Source organism: Sander vitreus, chromosome 11, assembly GCF_031162955.1.
Source record: "Sander vitreus isolate 19-12246 chromosome 11, sanVit1, whole genome shotgun sequence".
NCBI classification, from domain to species: Eukaryota; Metazoa; Chordata; class Actinopteri; order Perciformes; family Percidae; genus Sander; species Sander vitreus.
The window spans coordinates 25,039,553-25,057,990 of NC_135865.1; the positions used below are offsets into that span (position 1 = coordinate 25,039,553).

At 41.1% G+C, this 18,438-nt stretch overlaps 1 protein-coding gene across 1 annotated transcript in view; it reads left to right on the forward strand.

Annotated features, from left to right (window-relative positions):
• The first annotated feature begins 1,447 nt into the window (after positions 1-1,447).
• The window catches only part of tbx15 (T-box transcription factor 15), a 39,302-nt gene continuing 22,311 nt past the window's right edge, over positions 1,448-18,438 (forward strand). The window contains exons 1-3 of the mRNA XM_078262881.1: positions 1,448-1,948; positions 8,698-8,905; positions 11,968-12,069. Of these exons, the coding sequence (XP_078119007.1) occupies positions 1,762-1,948; positions 8,698-8,905; positions 11,968-12,069 (497 nt within the window). The 5' untranslated portion in view covers positions 1,448-1,761. The remainder of the gene's footprint in view (positions 1,949-8,697; positions 8,906-11,967; positions 12,070-18,438) is intronic.

Genomic DNA, 18,438 nt, shown 5'->3' on the forward strand with positions numbered 1-18,438 from the left:
TTTCAAAAAGCGATGCTTGATCTTTGGAACCGGTTATGTCTGACCAGTGACCGGTTAAGGGTCTGACCAAAAGCTGCAACAATATCACCTGCCTGTATATTATTATTATTATTTATAGTAGCCTATTCTTATTCTGATTCTTATTATTAGCCTAAAAGCCCATTGGGGCAAATTTGTCATTTGTTATATTGGGCTATATAAAAACAATTGACTTGACTTAATATTTGTTTTATGATTGTTATCATTAGTAGGCTTTTATTTTAATATGTAGTAGCAGTCTTCTATATTATGCTAGTCTTTATATTTACTTCCAGTGCTATTAGAAATAGTTATTTGCATTACAACCAAAATCTAAACATTCATACTTTTTATTAATACTTTCCCAATACATTATTAAACGCAATAATGCGTCTTCTAATTTTTAATAGATGAATTGGTTATTTATTAATCCAATAATTGTCTGTATTGGGTCTAAATTGATTTGTTATTTTAAGGTAATTCTGCGTCGTTTTTTTGACGATTGCTTTCATCAGAAAACAGGGAAGCAGACATTTAGCTTTAATCATTTTTATCGGCCTAAATTAGTACAATGAATTAATTTATAGACTAACATAATAAACAGATGGCAGGCCTCTGATGGCAGCCTATGTTTTAAATCTTAAACTTGTATATCAGCTCCTGAGTTATCTCCCTCTAAACTGTGTTAACACACCAGTTTATTGTCCATAATATATATTTTCTTCCCTGTAACCGACCTGAAATAAGCCGAGCAGAGCCAAACCATTTCACTTGCTAATCTTGTCGTTCCTCTGTGTCCTGAGATCAGCCCACCTGTCCTGCCGCAGCTGTCGGCCGACACAATGAAGCTGTAATGGGACTTTTCCTTCCAATCCCTGGTAATGATGGAATCAGCGGCTCAGACATATGTGAAAAGACAGATACTAAAATGACTATTGGATGTTCACCAGGAGGCGAGGGCCGCGCACCGGCCTCGGCCGACAGACCTGGAGGATCAGCCTTCAGAGAAGTGAAGCTGCAGGATGTGAGTGTCACTGGTTGGTGAGGCCAATACATGCATCATTTAACACAAACTGATGTATTTTATTGTTTTATTATTCTGTTTGCAGGGCAATCTGCGTGTAAAGCAGACATGGATACAATGAGAGAATGTATAATAAGCTAATGTTGTTTTTTTTTCTTCTATAGGCTGCATTATGGAGTCAGTTCATTAGACTGCTGCAGTCCGGATGACGGTTCCTCTTCCAGGACGCGCGTCTCCCTCTGCTGCCATTGGACAAAACACTTTGTATCGCTGTCTTTCCTCACTTCTCATTGGACGCGCGGGTTTGACAGGGAGCCGGAGGGCCGCCCCTTGCGCCTGGAAAAAAAAAACCCCTCCAGAAGTGAGTATCAATCAGCGAGAAGTTAGGGGGACAGAAAGAGAAAAGGAAAGACGCGGAGTGGAAGGACGTATAGACGCGCAAAGCGGCAGACCGCATCAAAACTATCAATCCTCCCGGACTTGATCTCTCACGCGCAGCCAGGATGGCACAGTCTGCCTTCAAAAGTTTGACGCGGTGTTTCTAGTCACAGTTGGGATTACTTTGGACACTTGGTGAGTTTGCGCCCCGATTTAAACACTGACGTGTGCATTTTTTTTTTTTTTTTACTGTTTTGCTTCACTGCGTTGGAAGGACAGAGTGGGTTTTTCGCCGCGTCTTCCCCCCCCCCCCTCCCCACCTTTGGGTGGATTTGAGAGAAATGAGTGAGAGGAGGCGATCTGCCGCCGCTCTGAGCTCTAGAGCCCACGCTTTTTCCGTGGAAGCCCTGATCGGCTCCAACAAGAAGAGGAAGCTCCGGGGCTGGGAGGAGAAGGAGCTGGAGTTGTCCATGGAGAGCCTCGCCACGGACGGAGAGGACCCGGCGCACTGTCTGGATATGGACCCGGGTCAGTGCGCAGACATGCACCACACCGCTCATACTGTCCGGATCTCCGTTATATCACTGCAGCGCAATGCAAACCGACGAGTCCCGAGTCAAAACATGGCTCCACTTTCAATGACCCAACCCACGACAGGACATGTAGCTAGAAGCTCCACGCTCTCTGTGAATGTGGAGTCTTTTTGTCTTCTTCTTTAAACCAAGTGAGGGTTTCTGCTCAGTGATTCCGCTCTGCTGCAGCGCGGCTACATAAAGAAGAAGTTTTTTTTTCTGTTGTAGATGCAGCTTATGAACCTGATGCGTGGAGGCCTGTAGAGCAAGTCAGTCATGCTGGTCTACTGTCAGGAATATGACACAGAAAATGCATCAAAAAATGCCTTAATTTGCATCAGTAACAAATGAAACTATCAAAACAACTTACAAATAGATTTTAGGACTCAACATAAGGCTCTAAGTGATTAGATGTGTCTTTTTGTCATGGCTGGGTTGGCTTGTCCAAGTTTTGACTCCGGACTGGTGGGTTCCTTTATAAGATATAAGTGACATGAAACATATGAGTCAAAACATTTTCAAAGTTGTGTTGATGTTTGGACGCCGTTTGTCTTCAGTTTGGCTGCAGGCCTTCAGGGAGGCCTCGGCTTGTTGCACGAAGGCGCAGTGGCATGAAGTAAATAAACCAAACGTATCTAATGCGTTTCATTCTGAGACAAACACATTTCAGACATTTTGAATTATAATGTCCTCTGCTAAGAAATAACACTGCTGTGCAGAATTGCTTTTCACGTTGCAATAAAAGCGCCCTTCTTGCGCCACACAGAACATTCAACATGCCCCAGGTATGAGAGCGTTCAGGGGACTGTGAGGCTAACATTAACGACTCGATCATCCGTGTAAAATGTGTCAGTTTAAAGATGTTTTGTTAGAAATCAACCATCCAACTTCCGTAAAGTGTGAAGAAGTGAGTGGATAAGTGGAAATGCACGGCATGTGTAAAAAATAAATAAATCACATAGGCTGAATACAAAATAATAAAGTAAAATTTACAAGAGAGACAACAATTAAGATGTTTTTTTTCTTTTAAGTGTAGTAAAATAATAATATTAATAATAATTTTAGAAAATCAAGATAAAGTGTTATTTGGTTCTTTCAGCAATTTTCTATTTAATATGTTTATAACAAGGGATGAGGCATCTACAATTTTTATGTAAGCAGTTAATGTATATGTACGTTTTAAATATTACATATACATCACCTTAAACGTTCATTTATTATTTTGCATATAAACTACATTATTACTCCATTTTGTGAGTAAATTAATTACAGGTGTAATGCAATACTGGCTGTTTCATTTTAAACTACTTCGATTTCAGTGTTTACAGATGAATTAATCGCACTGCGCCTTCAGAATCGGACCTGAAGTGACTTTAAACCTCAATGCTGAGACGTCGACGCTTGTGAGCTTTGTTTTTAAACTGACAGACACAGAGCTGCGCGTGCTGCTTGAGCCACAGCAACAACAAAAAAAAGATGATTTAGTTTGAAAACTAAAGGTCATTTAGTTTCAATATTGTTTAAGTTTGGTCGTCTTCTTGCTAAATCTTAGATTTGGTGAAATAATTCCATGGATCCAAATGTGGCCTGTTCTTTATTGGATATTTAATGTAAATGTAAATATACAAATCACATTCTCTCATATTTACATCTCAGCTGATTAAATCTTTGTAGGAATGTAGAGACAGGCAGAACTGAAGCTTACCTGACCTCTGCCTGCTGCTCAGACAGTCTCAGGCCGACACTGCGTCCCGCTGCCTGCTGCAGTCTGACAGCAGGGCGCAGCGCCTTTACGCACGGCTCCTCTGTGCTCTGACACTGCCAGTGATTGAAATCCAAAAACTGAAAATGTGAAAACCGAAGTAAACAACAAAGGAGGAGGATTTGAGGAGGGAGATTGTGTCTCTCGTTGGAAGATTGTTGTTGAAGTGTTGAACTGTCTGCAGCGTAAATAAGGGAGGTGAGTCTAAACGTTGATTACAGCGTTGCTAATGGCAAACATATTGTGTTTTCTCTTTAAAAAGGGGCAACGGTAATCCACAAACATTAAACATTTGACACTATTAAACAACCATGCAGTTATTGTGCTAACCGTCTTTGCTTCAGAAAAGTCTTTCTGTTCATCTTCTCCCATGGTTTGTCTTGGAGAGTTTTAGGATTTGTGGCTCAATTAATTACCCAGTTCCCGGTTCCTCGCCCGTCCCTCCTCCCCCTGGTCCCACTCATTAGCAGGCGGGTTCCTGGCAGGTTCAGCGGGTCCTGCTCGGGTCCTAAAGCCTCCCCTCCCGCGTCGGGCGGCGGTGACCGAGAACAGCGAGTCTCTGTGGTCAGATTATGTGGTTTAGAGGAATCCTTAACGGAGTGATTTTATTTTTACTCAACTCCAGGCGAGGCTGGAAGCCCTCTGGTCGTATAACACGTTTATTAGCCTCAAAGACAAGGGCAGGACTGAGAAACGCACAGGCCCAGAACCAGGCTCGCGTTTAACGGGCTGCATGTAAGAGCTGCACAGAAGAAAAAAGTTAGACCTCACAAAACTACCCCAACCACATCTCCATAACATTTACCCTTTAATACATTAATTAACGAGTTGAACTACATCCAGTATAACCTAATATTTAATCTTATTTATGAAAGGCCTAAGCCAAACTATGTGATTTAAAAGGTGACACTTTGCGCTTTTACGCACATATTACGCACATAACTAACTCACTCCGAACACCTGAAGCCACTAGGCATCTGTTAATTAGCATCTATCAAGATTACTGCATCATAACATAATACTAAAATGATCTCAACGCTTCTCCTTCTCCTTCCTTTCAGTGTTACTCCAAAGAGTTCACTCTCAACTTGTAACATGCCGGCTGATAAAAGAGATTGGTACATGTCATTTTTACTGCTGAGTCTCCATCAGTGAGGAAACAGGTGCTCTCTTTGTGTGGAGTGGGTTACTCAGTGATTTCATGCTTGCCAGATTGCTACTGTCCACTTCAGAATCGAAACAATCAGAGAATCAGCTTCCTTCATAAAGCACCAATTTACTATAAATGCTGACCGTCAATGCAGTAGCCATATAGAGTACAATTTCACTCTCTATTAAACTTTTGAATTTCCCCCTAAGAATCTATATCTAAGTTTGAAAATAAAAAATATGTCCACATTGAATAACAGTATCACATACAGCACATTCTGTATCTGCGTGTAACGCTCTATTGAATGTATGTGGTGCTTACACATATAAAAATACTCCAATACAAATATTCAAATACTGCTGCACCACAACATCAAATGGAAACATTGCAGATGATATGAGAAACATTTAATGCAAGTTTTCCAAATTTCAGCCTGATATATCTGATGTATAAAAAAAAAAGTTAGCTTTTCTTAATTTGGTGTAAAATTTCTGCAATAAAAACAGTTACAACATGTCAGACTTATGATAAAGATGATGTCCATATTCCACATTTATCTGCAGCTCCCACTTTAAAATCTCACAAGAGGCATCTACTGTAAAAATAAATACTCCTCCATTAAAAATAGTTACAACTTAATAAAATACATAGTTACTTCATACAAGCTCTCCTTCAGGGGAGTACCACCACACAAATAAACATTTCTATCTTCTCTCGGATTAAAAGCCTATTTATAACTTTATTAAAAGCACTTCCTCTCCCTTTAATATATCATTGAATGTATACATACATTAAGGTCCTTCTTTAAGAAAACTCCAGCTGTCTGAAGATAAACAGTACTGACTTGATTAAATTCCGGCCAATTTGTGGCCGACTATGGATGTTAGCGTCATTTTAATGAGGCCTGGCATGAGCTGATTGGGTGTCCTTAACCGCAAGATACAGGCCGTGCGCGTGTGTGTGCGTGTGTGTGCGCGTGTGTGTGTGTGTGTGTGTGGGCTAACCACAGCATATGTCAGGGCCAGTGTTCTGCTGAGTGAGCAAATTTTTGTTCATGAGTAAATGTCAGTTTTTATTCATTCAACTTTTAAACACAAAACAACAGCTACACTGAAGCTGCAACTTAGAAACTGAAAGAACCCCTTCACATAAACGCGATGCTGACTGATACTGGACTACAAGTATCGTCCTGTGTTTTCTTCAGGTCTGATGTTTCAATGTACACATGAACATATACAAAAACACAGGCCGGTGAGTGGCAGAGGACAGGTCCTTCAGCCTGATGACAGGGCGTCCGGGCGGAGTCGACAGGCTCCTTCTTAGCCGGCAAATTCCCTCCTCCGCATCTCTGAGGCACTCCTGCCAAACGTTCTTATTTAATCGGGCCGCTTTTGCCCTTTGGAATGCGTCTGCTCCCTCTAAACATCCAGTTTTAGATGCCTGTAGTCGATACGGGGTTGCTCAATGTAGCTTTTCAGGCTGTGTTTGTTGCAAATAGTTTTGATGCCAGAGATTTCACACTTTTTTATGTAGTGTCAAATCTTGTTCCTGTCACAGTGACACAGCAACTGCATTTAGATTACAGGCCAAATCTCCAGACTAATGACATTCCTTTCTATTTATAACCTTATTTAGGTAGAGGAGACTCATTTTAGGCCTTTAAATGATACATTATTTACAATTATTGAACATCAAAGAGAAATAAAAATGCCTCTATAGATAAAAAAAAATTCTTCCATTATATATCTACTGTACGATCCTTAGCTGCTGACAGCTGACCTAAGCCTGATATTGACAAAGTGATACAGCTGTCTAAATCCAGTTTACAGCACTAAGATTTTGTTGGGAGTCAGTTTGTGCATTGAAGCTGGGCTACTCTGAACCTTGTCAGTGCAGCAGATACTGTTTTTCAGACTGACAGTAATATAGCTCACAGAAAATATATAAAACATAATTTATAAAAACATCAAATGTTCTGTAATATAATGCATATAAAAGACAAATGAGAGAAAACAGAGACATCAAACAGCACTTTTAGTCCAACTCTGTTTAATATATACATACTGTCTGTATGCAGTGTATATATTAAACAGTATATAAATGAATCCCCAGAACAATTAGATCTCCCTGGTCTCCTCTCAGATTAAATGCCGGTTGGCAAGAGCCAAAGCTCTAATCTTATTGGCCCAATGTGAAGACCACATTTTTGTTAGGATTTGAGCCGTCCACCCTGTCTTCTTCCTGTAACACTAGCAGCATGTGTAGTAAGTGTTATTGCGAGAGGGCAGCTGACTGACTGTGTGTGTGTGTGTGTGTGTGTGTGTGTGTGTGTGTGTGTGTGTGTGTGTATGTGCGTGCGTGCGTGCGTGCGTGCGTGCGTGCGTGCGTGCGTGCGTGCGTGTGTGTGTGTGTGTGTAATCATGTGTGACAGTCCTCACTGGCTGCAGTGACACTGGAAGGATTCCCAAGAAGATGATGGAAAGTCTCTCTCTGTGTCTCCTGTGGTCATTACAGCCCTCCACCCCCATCTCTCCTCCCCCTCCCCTCCTCCCTCCGCTCTTCCTATCTCCATCACTCCTCTCCGTGCTCTTGTTTCCAGTGGCGTTGGCTCGGCCTGCGCTGTGGCGGTTTTGCCTGGGACGCTGTCCAGTCTCTCAGCCACTCTGCATTTGCATAACCACATTTGTGTGCCCTTAGTCTGCCAAGTCAACCTCCTCGTGTCAGGGCTCCCAATAAATAATACATTATTAGATTCTTTTATTTTTATTTTTTTGGGGTGGTGGTGTTGGATGGGGTGTAGGATATTCAGCTATGAACTTTTTCTGTGAAATAAGAGACATTATGTGATGATCTTATGAGAGTTTTGTCTGGGTAAAGGGTAGTTTTGAGGTGTCGAGACTTGACATCCCAACTGGAAAATCTTTGATGCATTTTGATATTCAACCCCAAAAGGTTTCCATTTTATTTTTTAAATAGCATCACACATTTGTTAAGTGACATTTAAAGGTCTGAGTCAAGTAGAATAATTCTTGGTTTAGGAATTCTGCATTTTTCTTTAAGGGGATTTTGATACTTTAAAGTGTTTGGATGTAAAATCTAGTGTAATTTTTAATTTCCTGTTTCATTTTAAAGAAATAGTTCTGTTTAGGGTTTTTGAAATAGATTAATACAGTGAAAATGTAGGCTATGTGTAAACAAGGAAAACCTTCGTTTTTCAAATTGTCAGGTGTTCCTGTTATTTTGTCCACCCTGCCTGTGTCATTTGGGCTGATGGTTCGAAAGTAAAGGAGGCTGAGGTCATCCTGGTTGGTGTCTGGGAGTTAGAAGCTCAGACAGATGGAAAGCGTTCCTGTAGGTCTGGATTGGTTTCAGGATGGAGGGAACGTTTGTATCTGCTCTAACGTTGTGACGGTGTTGATGAGTCTGAATGGTCAGTCTGTTAAATGTGGTCCAGAGGGAGCACTTAAGGGGAAACTTCATTTGCTGAACGCTTCCCGTCGGACTTCTTCATTGTGTGGCCCAATTTCAAATTTTATATTTTCTTCATTGCATTTCAAAGACTTTACGCAACATTTATTCTGCTTTTGACATCAACCCAAAAACTCCATGACGAGTTGAGCCAGCGAGCCAAACTCGGCCGCTTCTCTCCAAGCTACAGACGGCAGGTGATTTGGAGTCAGCGGAGAGTACCGCTGTACTTTCTCACCGTGCCAAGTTTCCTGCGTAAAGTCTAAGTATATTAATTCCAATATTCAGAGCTGCCTTCTCATCATCTTCCTCATTTTCCCCTCAGACTCGGAGGCGAGTCCCAGCTCGGACGGAGAGGGTCTGGCCGAAAGGACGTCGTGCTCCTTCGGCTCACCTGCCGAACTGGCTCCCGTGCCCTGCGAACCGTCGCCCCCGGCATCCATGGAGGAGATCCAGGTGGAGCTGCAGTGCGCAGACCTGTGGAAGCGCTTCCATGACATCGGCACGGAGATGATCATCACCAAGGCGGGCAGGTAGGCCGGATACACACACACACACACACACACACACACACACACACACACACACACACTCTCTCTCTCTCTCTCTGCTCAGTAGCCATGAAGGTCTACGTGCGGCTCTGAGTCGGACTCATGGCGCAGACAGACTGTGCGCCAAGTTTGCGAAAAAGGCGATTTGCGAACTTTTACGCTCAAAACGTATTTCTTTTGTGATTTATTTGGTGACGACAAACCGCAAACAGAAATCCTTATCATTTCAATTAGGATTTGTTTTTCTAAATAGTGTTTTATGAGATTATGACTAAGATTATGACAACTCACCGTCACACAGATTTATCACATGCGTAAACCTAAAATCGACCCACAAAAATACGTCATTTTTAAAGAAACAGTTCAACACACACACACACACACACACACACACACACACACACACACACACACACACACACCTCTGAGCTCTGTTTGGAGGGTGTTAATGTGTTGCACATGCATGCCGCTCTGTTGTGTTCAGGCCTTCGTGACGCGGCAGGTTACTCCTGATCTCGGAGAATAAGGAGAGCTGGTTCTAATTAATCTCTCTGTAAACATGTTCCGTGTTTTTCTCGCTCTCTCGGGCCAGCAGTGCAAACCCAGAGCAAGCGCAGAAGTTGACCTGCGGATCCTGCAGGAAGGACCTTTACCCGCAGTCTGCTCCGCTCCCACGCGCCCGGAGCGCAGCACATTTCCACTAACATTTCCCCCTCTGTTCACATCAATCGGCATGGCTGACATTAGGTTGCTCCAACTTTACGGCAAATATCCTCCCTTAAAACAAGGTGTTCATTCTTTACCGTGTTGAGTCTTTTAGGTGTTTGGTTCTTAGAGAATAAACCTCAGTGAGTAAACTCAGTGAGGTGAGATAATGCTTTACATTTTTAACACAAATGTTTATTCGATCAAAAGTTTATTTTGGTTATAGCAGTGTTGGGACTTTTCATGACAAACGATGATCTCATCCGTGTTGGAATGACGTGGAGAAGTCCTTTTAGGCACTTTATAAAATGTATTTTTGCTTATTTCCCTCTCAAATGGTTCAGTTATTAAGGACGTATTTATTTATCCAAGAACGTTTTCAGAATAGCGAAAAAACTCGGCCAAACGGATGTGAGACTTAATTAAACATCACAGAATACTTTAATAGTGTATATATATTTTCAGTTTTACATGAGAGTTTCTGGCTATTTGTTTGTAATGTATAAAATAGGTGGGTTTGATCTATATATTTTAGTCCACCTGTTATTTTGAAACCAGAGTTTTCTTTTTTCTTTTTTTCTGCGCTCCTCTCAGTTCTGACTTCAGATTGAAATGAACCCTGATGTCGCTCTCCTCTCCTCTGCTCGTTACAGACTACACTCGGCTGTTTTTATGAATTGGGTCAAAATTGGTAACCAGCTCATAAATAGAGCAACAGTCATTTTGCGCCGAAGCAGAGAGAAGGCAGACACGACCCTCGCCGTGTGTAATTCACGGCCTGCTCATAATAAACTCATAAATCCAGAAGAGAAGGGAAGCGAGAGAACAGCCCTCTTTTCTAATAGGCAGGCCCGTTTTTACGACCTTTAAATGAAATGGGGAAAATGCAGCGTTTGAAGTGCAAAGCGAGGTATTACGTTGAAATGTCTCCCTCTCCACGTACAGACAGTTAATATGGGTGCCGTTTTTCTTTATTCAGACTATAATTTCCACTGGGGGGGAGAGGGGGGGTTCATGAGTCTCAAGCTGCAGCTAACGGGAGGAGCTGGTTGCAAAAATTATTTGAAGGATACAGGACATCTATTTATATGTAAATAACATTTTCAGTTTATCTGTTTTAAATTGATATTATGATTAAATAAAGACTACAACCACAGAATACTCCCTACATCCCTGGAGTGCAAAGGTCAGAGGTCACAGTGACAATATGGAACATAATATTTCTCTTCACTAAAATAATGAAAATTATGGAGACGATCAGGAGCTGCGAGGCTGGAAATATTTTTCAAATAAACATGTCATATATATATATATATATATATATATATATATATATATATATATATATATATTAATAAATCCATTCAAAATAACGGAGATCAGACGAAGGATCAATTTCAGCATGTAGATCTTCTGGAAGCTTTTGAAATAAATGCGATGTATTTGATTTTAGGCTAAATGAATACTGAACTCTGATTGACCAAAAAGCGGGAGACTTTCTGCTTTAGAAGCTGCAAACTGATTGGATGGATTTCAGTACGTCTTCAGTTAAAGCAGCCAATCAGGACCAGTTAGCACGAACCACCTGCGAAACAAATAAAGGAATTTTTGAAAATGCACCTAAAAATAAGAATTCCCACAATTTTGCAAAAAACAGCACTTTTTTGATATTGACGGTGCTGCTGCTTTTCATCAAGTTGTAACACTTGTGTTCTTTGTTTGTCGGGGATATAAAAAGGCCCACAGTATGAAGGTATTTTCAATTGGTAGTAAACGTTTGCAATGTTGATTTAATTTAGATGTTTCTACATTGGAATACATGTGTGCTGTGTACTTGTTTTGATTTAAAAGAAGTACTGCATACCTTTTTCTCTCTCTCTCAGAGCAATAATAATTTTTGCCCCTGAACTGTTTTGTTTTCCTCCGCCATATTTCTCAGCATTTTTTTTTTTTTTTTTTATCAAAACTCTTATGGTGAACAAGAAGACACAACTAGAAGATGTCCACCTCGGGTTCCTCCTCAACCACAGCGGCAGAAAACAGACATGAAATCAGACTTTTTACACAACTTGATTTTGTCTGTTCATGTTTTTTTTAATTCTCCTAAATGAACTGCTAAACACAGTTACTGTATGTATTAGAGTTTCTTCAGGCTGCTAATAAACAGCTGCTGAGATCACCGGTCGGGTTTTAGTGATGTGGCACATTGGTTCTTTTCAGAGTAACTTTCTTGTAAATGTTAATTTCATTTCATTATGAACACAACAGAAGGAAAGAGACAGAAACACGACAATCTCTCCATCACATTGATCACTACATGCTGCTTTTTTGTCCTTCAGGAGGATGTTTCCAGCCATGCGAGTGAAGATAGCCGGTCTGGACCCTCATCAGCAGTATTACATCGCCATGGACATTGTGCCGGTGGACAACAAGAGATACAGGTACCTTCCTTACACACAAAAATATAAATGGGAGTGAATGCCTGTGCCGACATATCAGACATCAGCTAGTTGTTGTCGTCCAGAACAGAGACATTACTGTCTTTGCACATTGTATTTATGTTTCTTGCCATTTTACTGCCCTTCCAAATGCAGAAATGTATCCCAGAGTTTCTCTACCAAACACCTGCTAAACCAAAATCAGTTGATTCTTTTGGGTTTCAGTAAGGACTTTAATGTCCCATGATGGTCTAAATGCTGTTTCAGATGCTTCTCAGCCGTGACAAGAATTAAACTGCTGAGAAAACGCTGAGTAATTGTATTTTTTTGTAGTAGGCATAAAAGAAATGTACAGACGCTGCAATGAATAGCTTTCGGCCACTTCAGTCCACAGAAAGTTTAATAAATGCACAGCTGTACATAATATGCACACGCACAGTCGTATCTGCAAATGCATGAGCGAGCCCCCACTTCTGCTGCTGCTACAGCTGGAGCAAAAAACAAGGTTTTTTTTTCCTGTAGGATTCTCAAATATCAGACCGAGCATAAACATTTTGACCTAGTTGGATTTTTCTCCTCGCTCATGCCATTTCTCACGTTAGAGTCGAACGTAACAGGATTTGGACTGAACAAAACAGCCTCATTTTTCAGATTTCTAATAACTGCTACGAGAGTTGTTCCTGTCTTCTTCTTCTTCTTCTTCTTCTTCTTCTTCTTGGCAACACAGAGAGAGTTGTTACTCCACATCATTTGCATCAGTGAAGTGAAGCAAGAGTGATTAAAGTGTACATGTGCTGGAGAAAGGCTTGTATATGATGGATCTCTCTGGATATGTAATAAGACTGATATCCTGGCCCACAATACAAGTCCCAGAAGTCAGAGCCAGAGAGAGGAGATTGAAATGTATTCATCATCCCAGTGGCCGAGCAGCAGAGCCAGAGGCTGCAAATAGGATAACTCTCAACATTCAGGTCTAATGACGGAAATGGGAAAAAAATCTGTTGAGATGGAAAAAGGATTTGCGATGCTGCATGTATACCTGCTGCTGTTATGGTTGACTGTGGACGTTTTATAGGGTTACTTTTATGGTTCAATATAGCTTTTTAAAGGTATTTATTATTGACTATTGACAGAAATGAGGAAGTGAGCTGATGAAGATGATTATGAGAGAAATGTGTTAAAAGTTTACCTGTGTATTCAGCGGTTGCATCTCGGTTTTATAAATGCTGATGCAGATACAGGCTGTTCCTGTGTGATGAAGTGATAATGTGGCAAAAAACCCAGAGCTGCCTCATTGCATTTAAAATAGAGTTTGAGCAGTAAAGAGCTTCTAAAAGCTGATGCTGCTTTTTTCGTATTAAAGCTGCCAGGAGTTTTGATTTCAAATGAATGGTTGCGAAACATTATTTAGACTATCATGGAACAGTGAAGCAGACAGATGAACCTCATTTCGAAAAGCTGGGAAGTATTAACCTGAAAGGACAAGGCTGACGTTGTACTATATTTTTTAAAGCTTTAGTGCGTAACGTTTTGATATTAATGAACGTCCGTTACATTCAAGCCATTGCCAAATGAGTTGATACAAAGCTAATTAAGACTATCAGCTCTACACTAGAGGATGGATACCCGACCCGAGCCCGACGGGACCCGACGGGACCCGACGGGCCAGGCTCGGACAGATATTTAGAAATTATGTTCAGGTTTGGGTCGGGCTTGGTCACATCAGCGCGATGAGGCATTGCACATTTTACATTTAAAACAGCTTATTATGTAGGTAGCCAATGGCAATGGTTATTTAGAACATGGTGTCGCACGGCGACTTTCACGCACAGAAACTCAATTGAAGATAATTACCTCTTCTGAAGAGTCCCTCATGTTTTTTTAATCCTCCGTGTCCTCCTTGGCTACTAGCAACTGTGTGGAGGAGTGGTGGGGGGGCGCATGCGCGATTACGGAAGACTTGTGTCATGTGGATGCAACAACAGTGCTGTTGTCGTTACTTAGAATTCCTCATGGGTGCGACAGAAACTACGCACTATAGCTTTAAATTCCATGAAAAACCAGCAATGAATTAAGGCCAATTCATGGTTTCTGCTGCTGTGTGGTCGCAAGGGTCTACTTGCATCTGCCTGACTTAAATGTCGCCATTTGCCCAACTCTGTGAGCAACCCCTGCACAAAACAAGCGTCTACTTTACTTTTCTTGTACGTGCACAGTCAGTGCGCTTGTAGTGAGCACAGTCTGCATGCACCCAAATAATTCTTGGGACTCTTGGTCATTAAGCAGTCACAGACACCATTTTCTTCTTTTGACTTTTTGTGTTATTCAGTCAAATACAACAAACAAAGGAGACCTTTTTCTTCTGTCAGGAGGGCCCATCATGCGTATGCAGAACCCTCAACTGTAGTATGTTTATTGCAAACCTGCAACTGTCCGTCTCACACTTTACTTCATGCAAATGCAAACAAATTTAATCTTGACAATAATTCACTTTATCAACTGGCTGGGGTTCGACTCCGACCTGCGGCTCTTTTCTGCATGTCATTCCCCCTTTCACTCCCCTTTCATGTCTTCAGCTGTCCTGTAAAAATAAAGGCCAAAAATGGCCAAAAAAATGATCTTAAAAAAAAAAAGAAAAAAAAAGAAATTCACTTTATGAGACCTAAGATTAGAGACATGTCTTTTAACACAGTTGTTTATCAGGTTCAGTTGAGTCGTGTGTGTTCTCAGTAGTGTATCAAGTGTACCAGCGGTGTTTTAAAGGCCTTTCTTTGCAGCTGGTGAGCATATTTTAAAGCAGAAAGTTCAATGACATAAAACATGTTTACAGGGAGTTAGTTTTGTTTTCATGCATTGCTATGCGAGAGTGAATATTTGATTAAAGGCTGAGCATGCCACAGATACATCCCCTCTCTCTTTACAAAACAAAACCCTGTCATCTCAGAAGGAAACAGAGAAAGGGCTCTTCTCCCTCATGTCAAGTCGGATTTATTTCAAAAAAAAAAAAACTGGTTTGTCTGCATAAAAACAAACAATGAACATAAATAAAGTGACTTCTGCAATGTGTGGATTTGGGTTTGAGCCTACATTTCATGTATTGTTGTTTATTAATGAAAAGTTTTCCACCAGAGTGTAGCAGGCGTTCTGCCCTGCTGCCTCTCCCGCTCTCCCACCGGCGAACCAAGACATCATGGAGGACTTTTAGAGGCCAGAAGATCTTGTAAAATTAAATAGGATTTTCTTCCTGGCTGGGGAATTTACCACAGTCCTTTGCAAACTGAGCTGGGAGCTGTCACTGGTGTGTCTCACAGGCCTAGGGAGTTTGAGGGTCTGGAAATACGGTCTTTATTGGAATCTACTTGCTTGACTTGGGCTCCCTGCCCCTCTTTAGGAACGTCTCATTGGTACCAAGCTCATTAAATCTCCATATATTACTGCGCTTTTATGTGGACAGTCGTTCGGTTCGCTCCGAGCTCTCAAGCCGCTGAACGTGGGGGCTGTCTGGCTCCTCAAACATACCTCATTCTTTCAACTGTGTGTCAGAGCATGTTTCAGTGCTGCTTCAACACACACACACACACACACACACACACACACACACACACACACACACACACACACACACACACACACACACACACACACACACACATGCTTATGCTGGCCTTATGTTATGTTATGTACTTCTAACATTAGTCCAATGAACCCTGGTTCTATATTTTTACTGGTCCTATGTAGAGGTGAGGACTGGAAAAGATGACCTCAAATTGAAAGATTTTCTTCTTTGTCTATCTTTGTGAGGACATTTGGTCCTCAGAAATGCAGAAAAAGAAGAAGATGCATACACACTAGGAAGCCCATTCTAAAGAGATAAAACACACATGCATAAATGTTTCTATACGTGTGAGGACAATACAGTCATTCCCCAAACCCTGTTTTTTTTTTAAACTAACCTTAACCCTAATAACCCTAGCCTAAATCTGATGTTAAACCCAATTTTTAACCCTAAATCATCTTTGCCGTAACCTAAACCCTAAACCCTAAACCTAAACCTAATCCTACCCTTAATCGCATCAATGAAACTGACCCTGTGTAGATATGAGAACTGGCATAATGTTGTCACTTTGAAATAGTTATCATTTTCAGGGTTTTTTTGAGGATTTTGGTCCTCATAAGTGTACAAAAAGAAGAACACACACGCACCAGGATACACATAATTAAAAACACAATAAAAAGGGAAAAAACACACACAAAAACACAAGGTTTGTTCCACAAACCCTAATTAGATTTTGCACGTATCCCAAATTGTTAAATTTGCCCTGACATGAACCTCATCCTAACTCCAACCTTCGTCCAATAAACTCAGATAAATAAGAACGTTTTTTTTCTTTGTCTTTGTAAATATAGAACTAGAAGATCAAATACACACAAAGGTACGCAAGTACAATAAAAAGTATATTCTCAAAAGGATAAAATGCATAGAAACCCACCCATGGCCAATAATACTACTATACTTGTGAGGACAATCGCTACCTTAAACCAAGTTTATCCTAATTTTATTTTACCCTTAATCCTACAAACACTAATCATAGTCTGAATTGGGTTTCATGTAGAAGCGAGACCTGGCAAAATCTCATCATTTATCTATCTTTGTGTGAAGACATTTGGTAAGTAAAAGAATCCAAGAACACACACACACACACACACACACACACACACACACACACACACACACACACACACACACACACACATGCTCACATAAAGATGTTAGTCTTCTTTTACAAACTCAGAACTTACACACCAGTCAACCCTGAATGGTAATTCAATAGCAATATTTACTCTGTCAGTACAGTAACCTAATATACAGCCTGGGTTTGCGCGTGTGTGTGTGTGTGTGTGTGTGTGTGTGTGTGTGTGTGTGTGTGTGTGTGTTTGTGTGTGTTTGTGTATGTGTGTGTGTGTGTGTGTGTGTGTGTGTGTGTGTGTGTTTTTTAGGTGCATGCCTGTCTATGTTACAGTATACGTGTGATGAGCTGAGAACACATACATACACACACACACACACACACACACACACACACACACACATTGACAACCTGTTTTTACTTTCTGATTGGTGTGTGTTTCTGTGTGTTTGTCCCGGTCGGTGTAATTGTGTGTATGTGGGCGAAAGAAAGAGAGACTCAGAGTGTGCATTGCAGTTTGCTTTTGTCAGCTGTGTGGTTTGGTGTTGGCTGAGAAGGGAAAGAACCCCCCCACCTTCCCCCATCTGTCCAGTAAGAGTGTCACATAAAGTCCAGTCTTTATTGATCGTGCCGATACCAGATGGCAGATTTATGAAAGATGAAAGCGGGGGGACTAATCAGATTTCCAGTCCTGTTTGGGGCTAAAGTTTCCTCCTTCTTTAACACTTTCCCTGCTACGCTGAGCGAAACCCTAAACAGCACTCCAAACAGGAAATTACAGAAACGCCTGGCACCCTGTGTGTGTGTGTGTGTGTGTGTGTGTGTGTGTGTGTGTGTGTGTGTGTGTGTGTGTGTGTGCGCGCGCGCGCATGCGTATATTAGATATAGTAAAACAAGCAGGTAGTTTAAGTGTTCTTTTTTGTAGTTCATTGCCTTGTATTTCACCATTTAACAGAAAGAAAAGACATTTTGATGTTAATAAATGGCGATTTTACATCTTTATGTTTTAAGTTATATACCACGTTAGTAACAGGACTTTTTGGCCGGAGTTTTTCCTTCTCCTAAGTACAGAAGGTGTCATTTGCTGCAGAGATTTGAAACCCCCGCGAGGATAGACTTTGATATTGAGATATATTAGCTGAGCTAACCTGTTCCTATAACTTAACACTCGCTGTGTGGTCGCTCTCTCCTCACACACAGGAAGTGTGTGTTTCTCATTTCCAGTTTGCTTTGAAATAATCTCAGCATGACCAACAGAAGCTTCCATGTCTTACTGGACAAATAGAAGAGCAAAGAGAGCTACAGAAAGTACAGTAAGACATGTCTCAGTAACGGCCACACCATGACTTGTGGGAAATGCAGAAAAACCATGCCAATAAGGGGCTTAGTTGAAACAGCAGATCTATATATTCCAATAAGGGCTTTAGAGTTGTTTAGTTTTATTCTTTATTTGCGCAACTAACAAAACAATAAGACATCTGAAGACTTCTTGCTCAATCATGGAAGTCTGGTGAAAATTGGCTTCCTGTGTTGACTACTTTGTATATTGTATAACAAACAGGACAGAGAACAGGAAAAATACTGTGGTTGTGTGGTTGTAGAGAGCATTTGACATTAGGTTGTTAACAAAGACCCTTTGCAGATGCAGCCTACAGTTTGTTTCTGGTGTACAAAGTCCAAACCA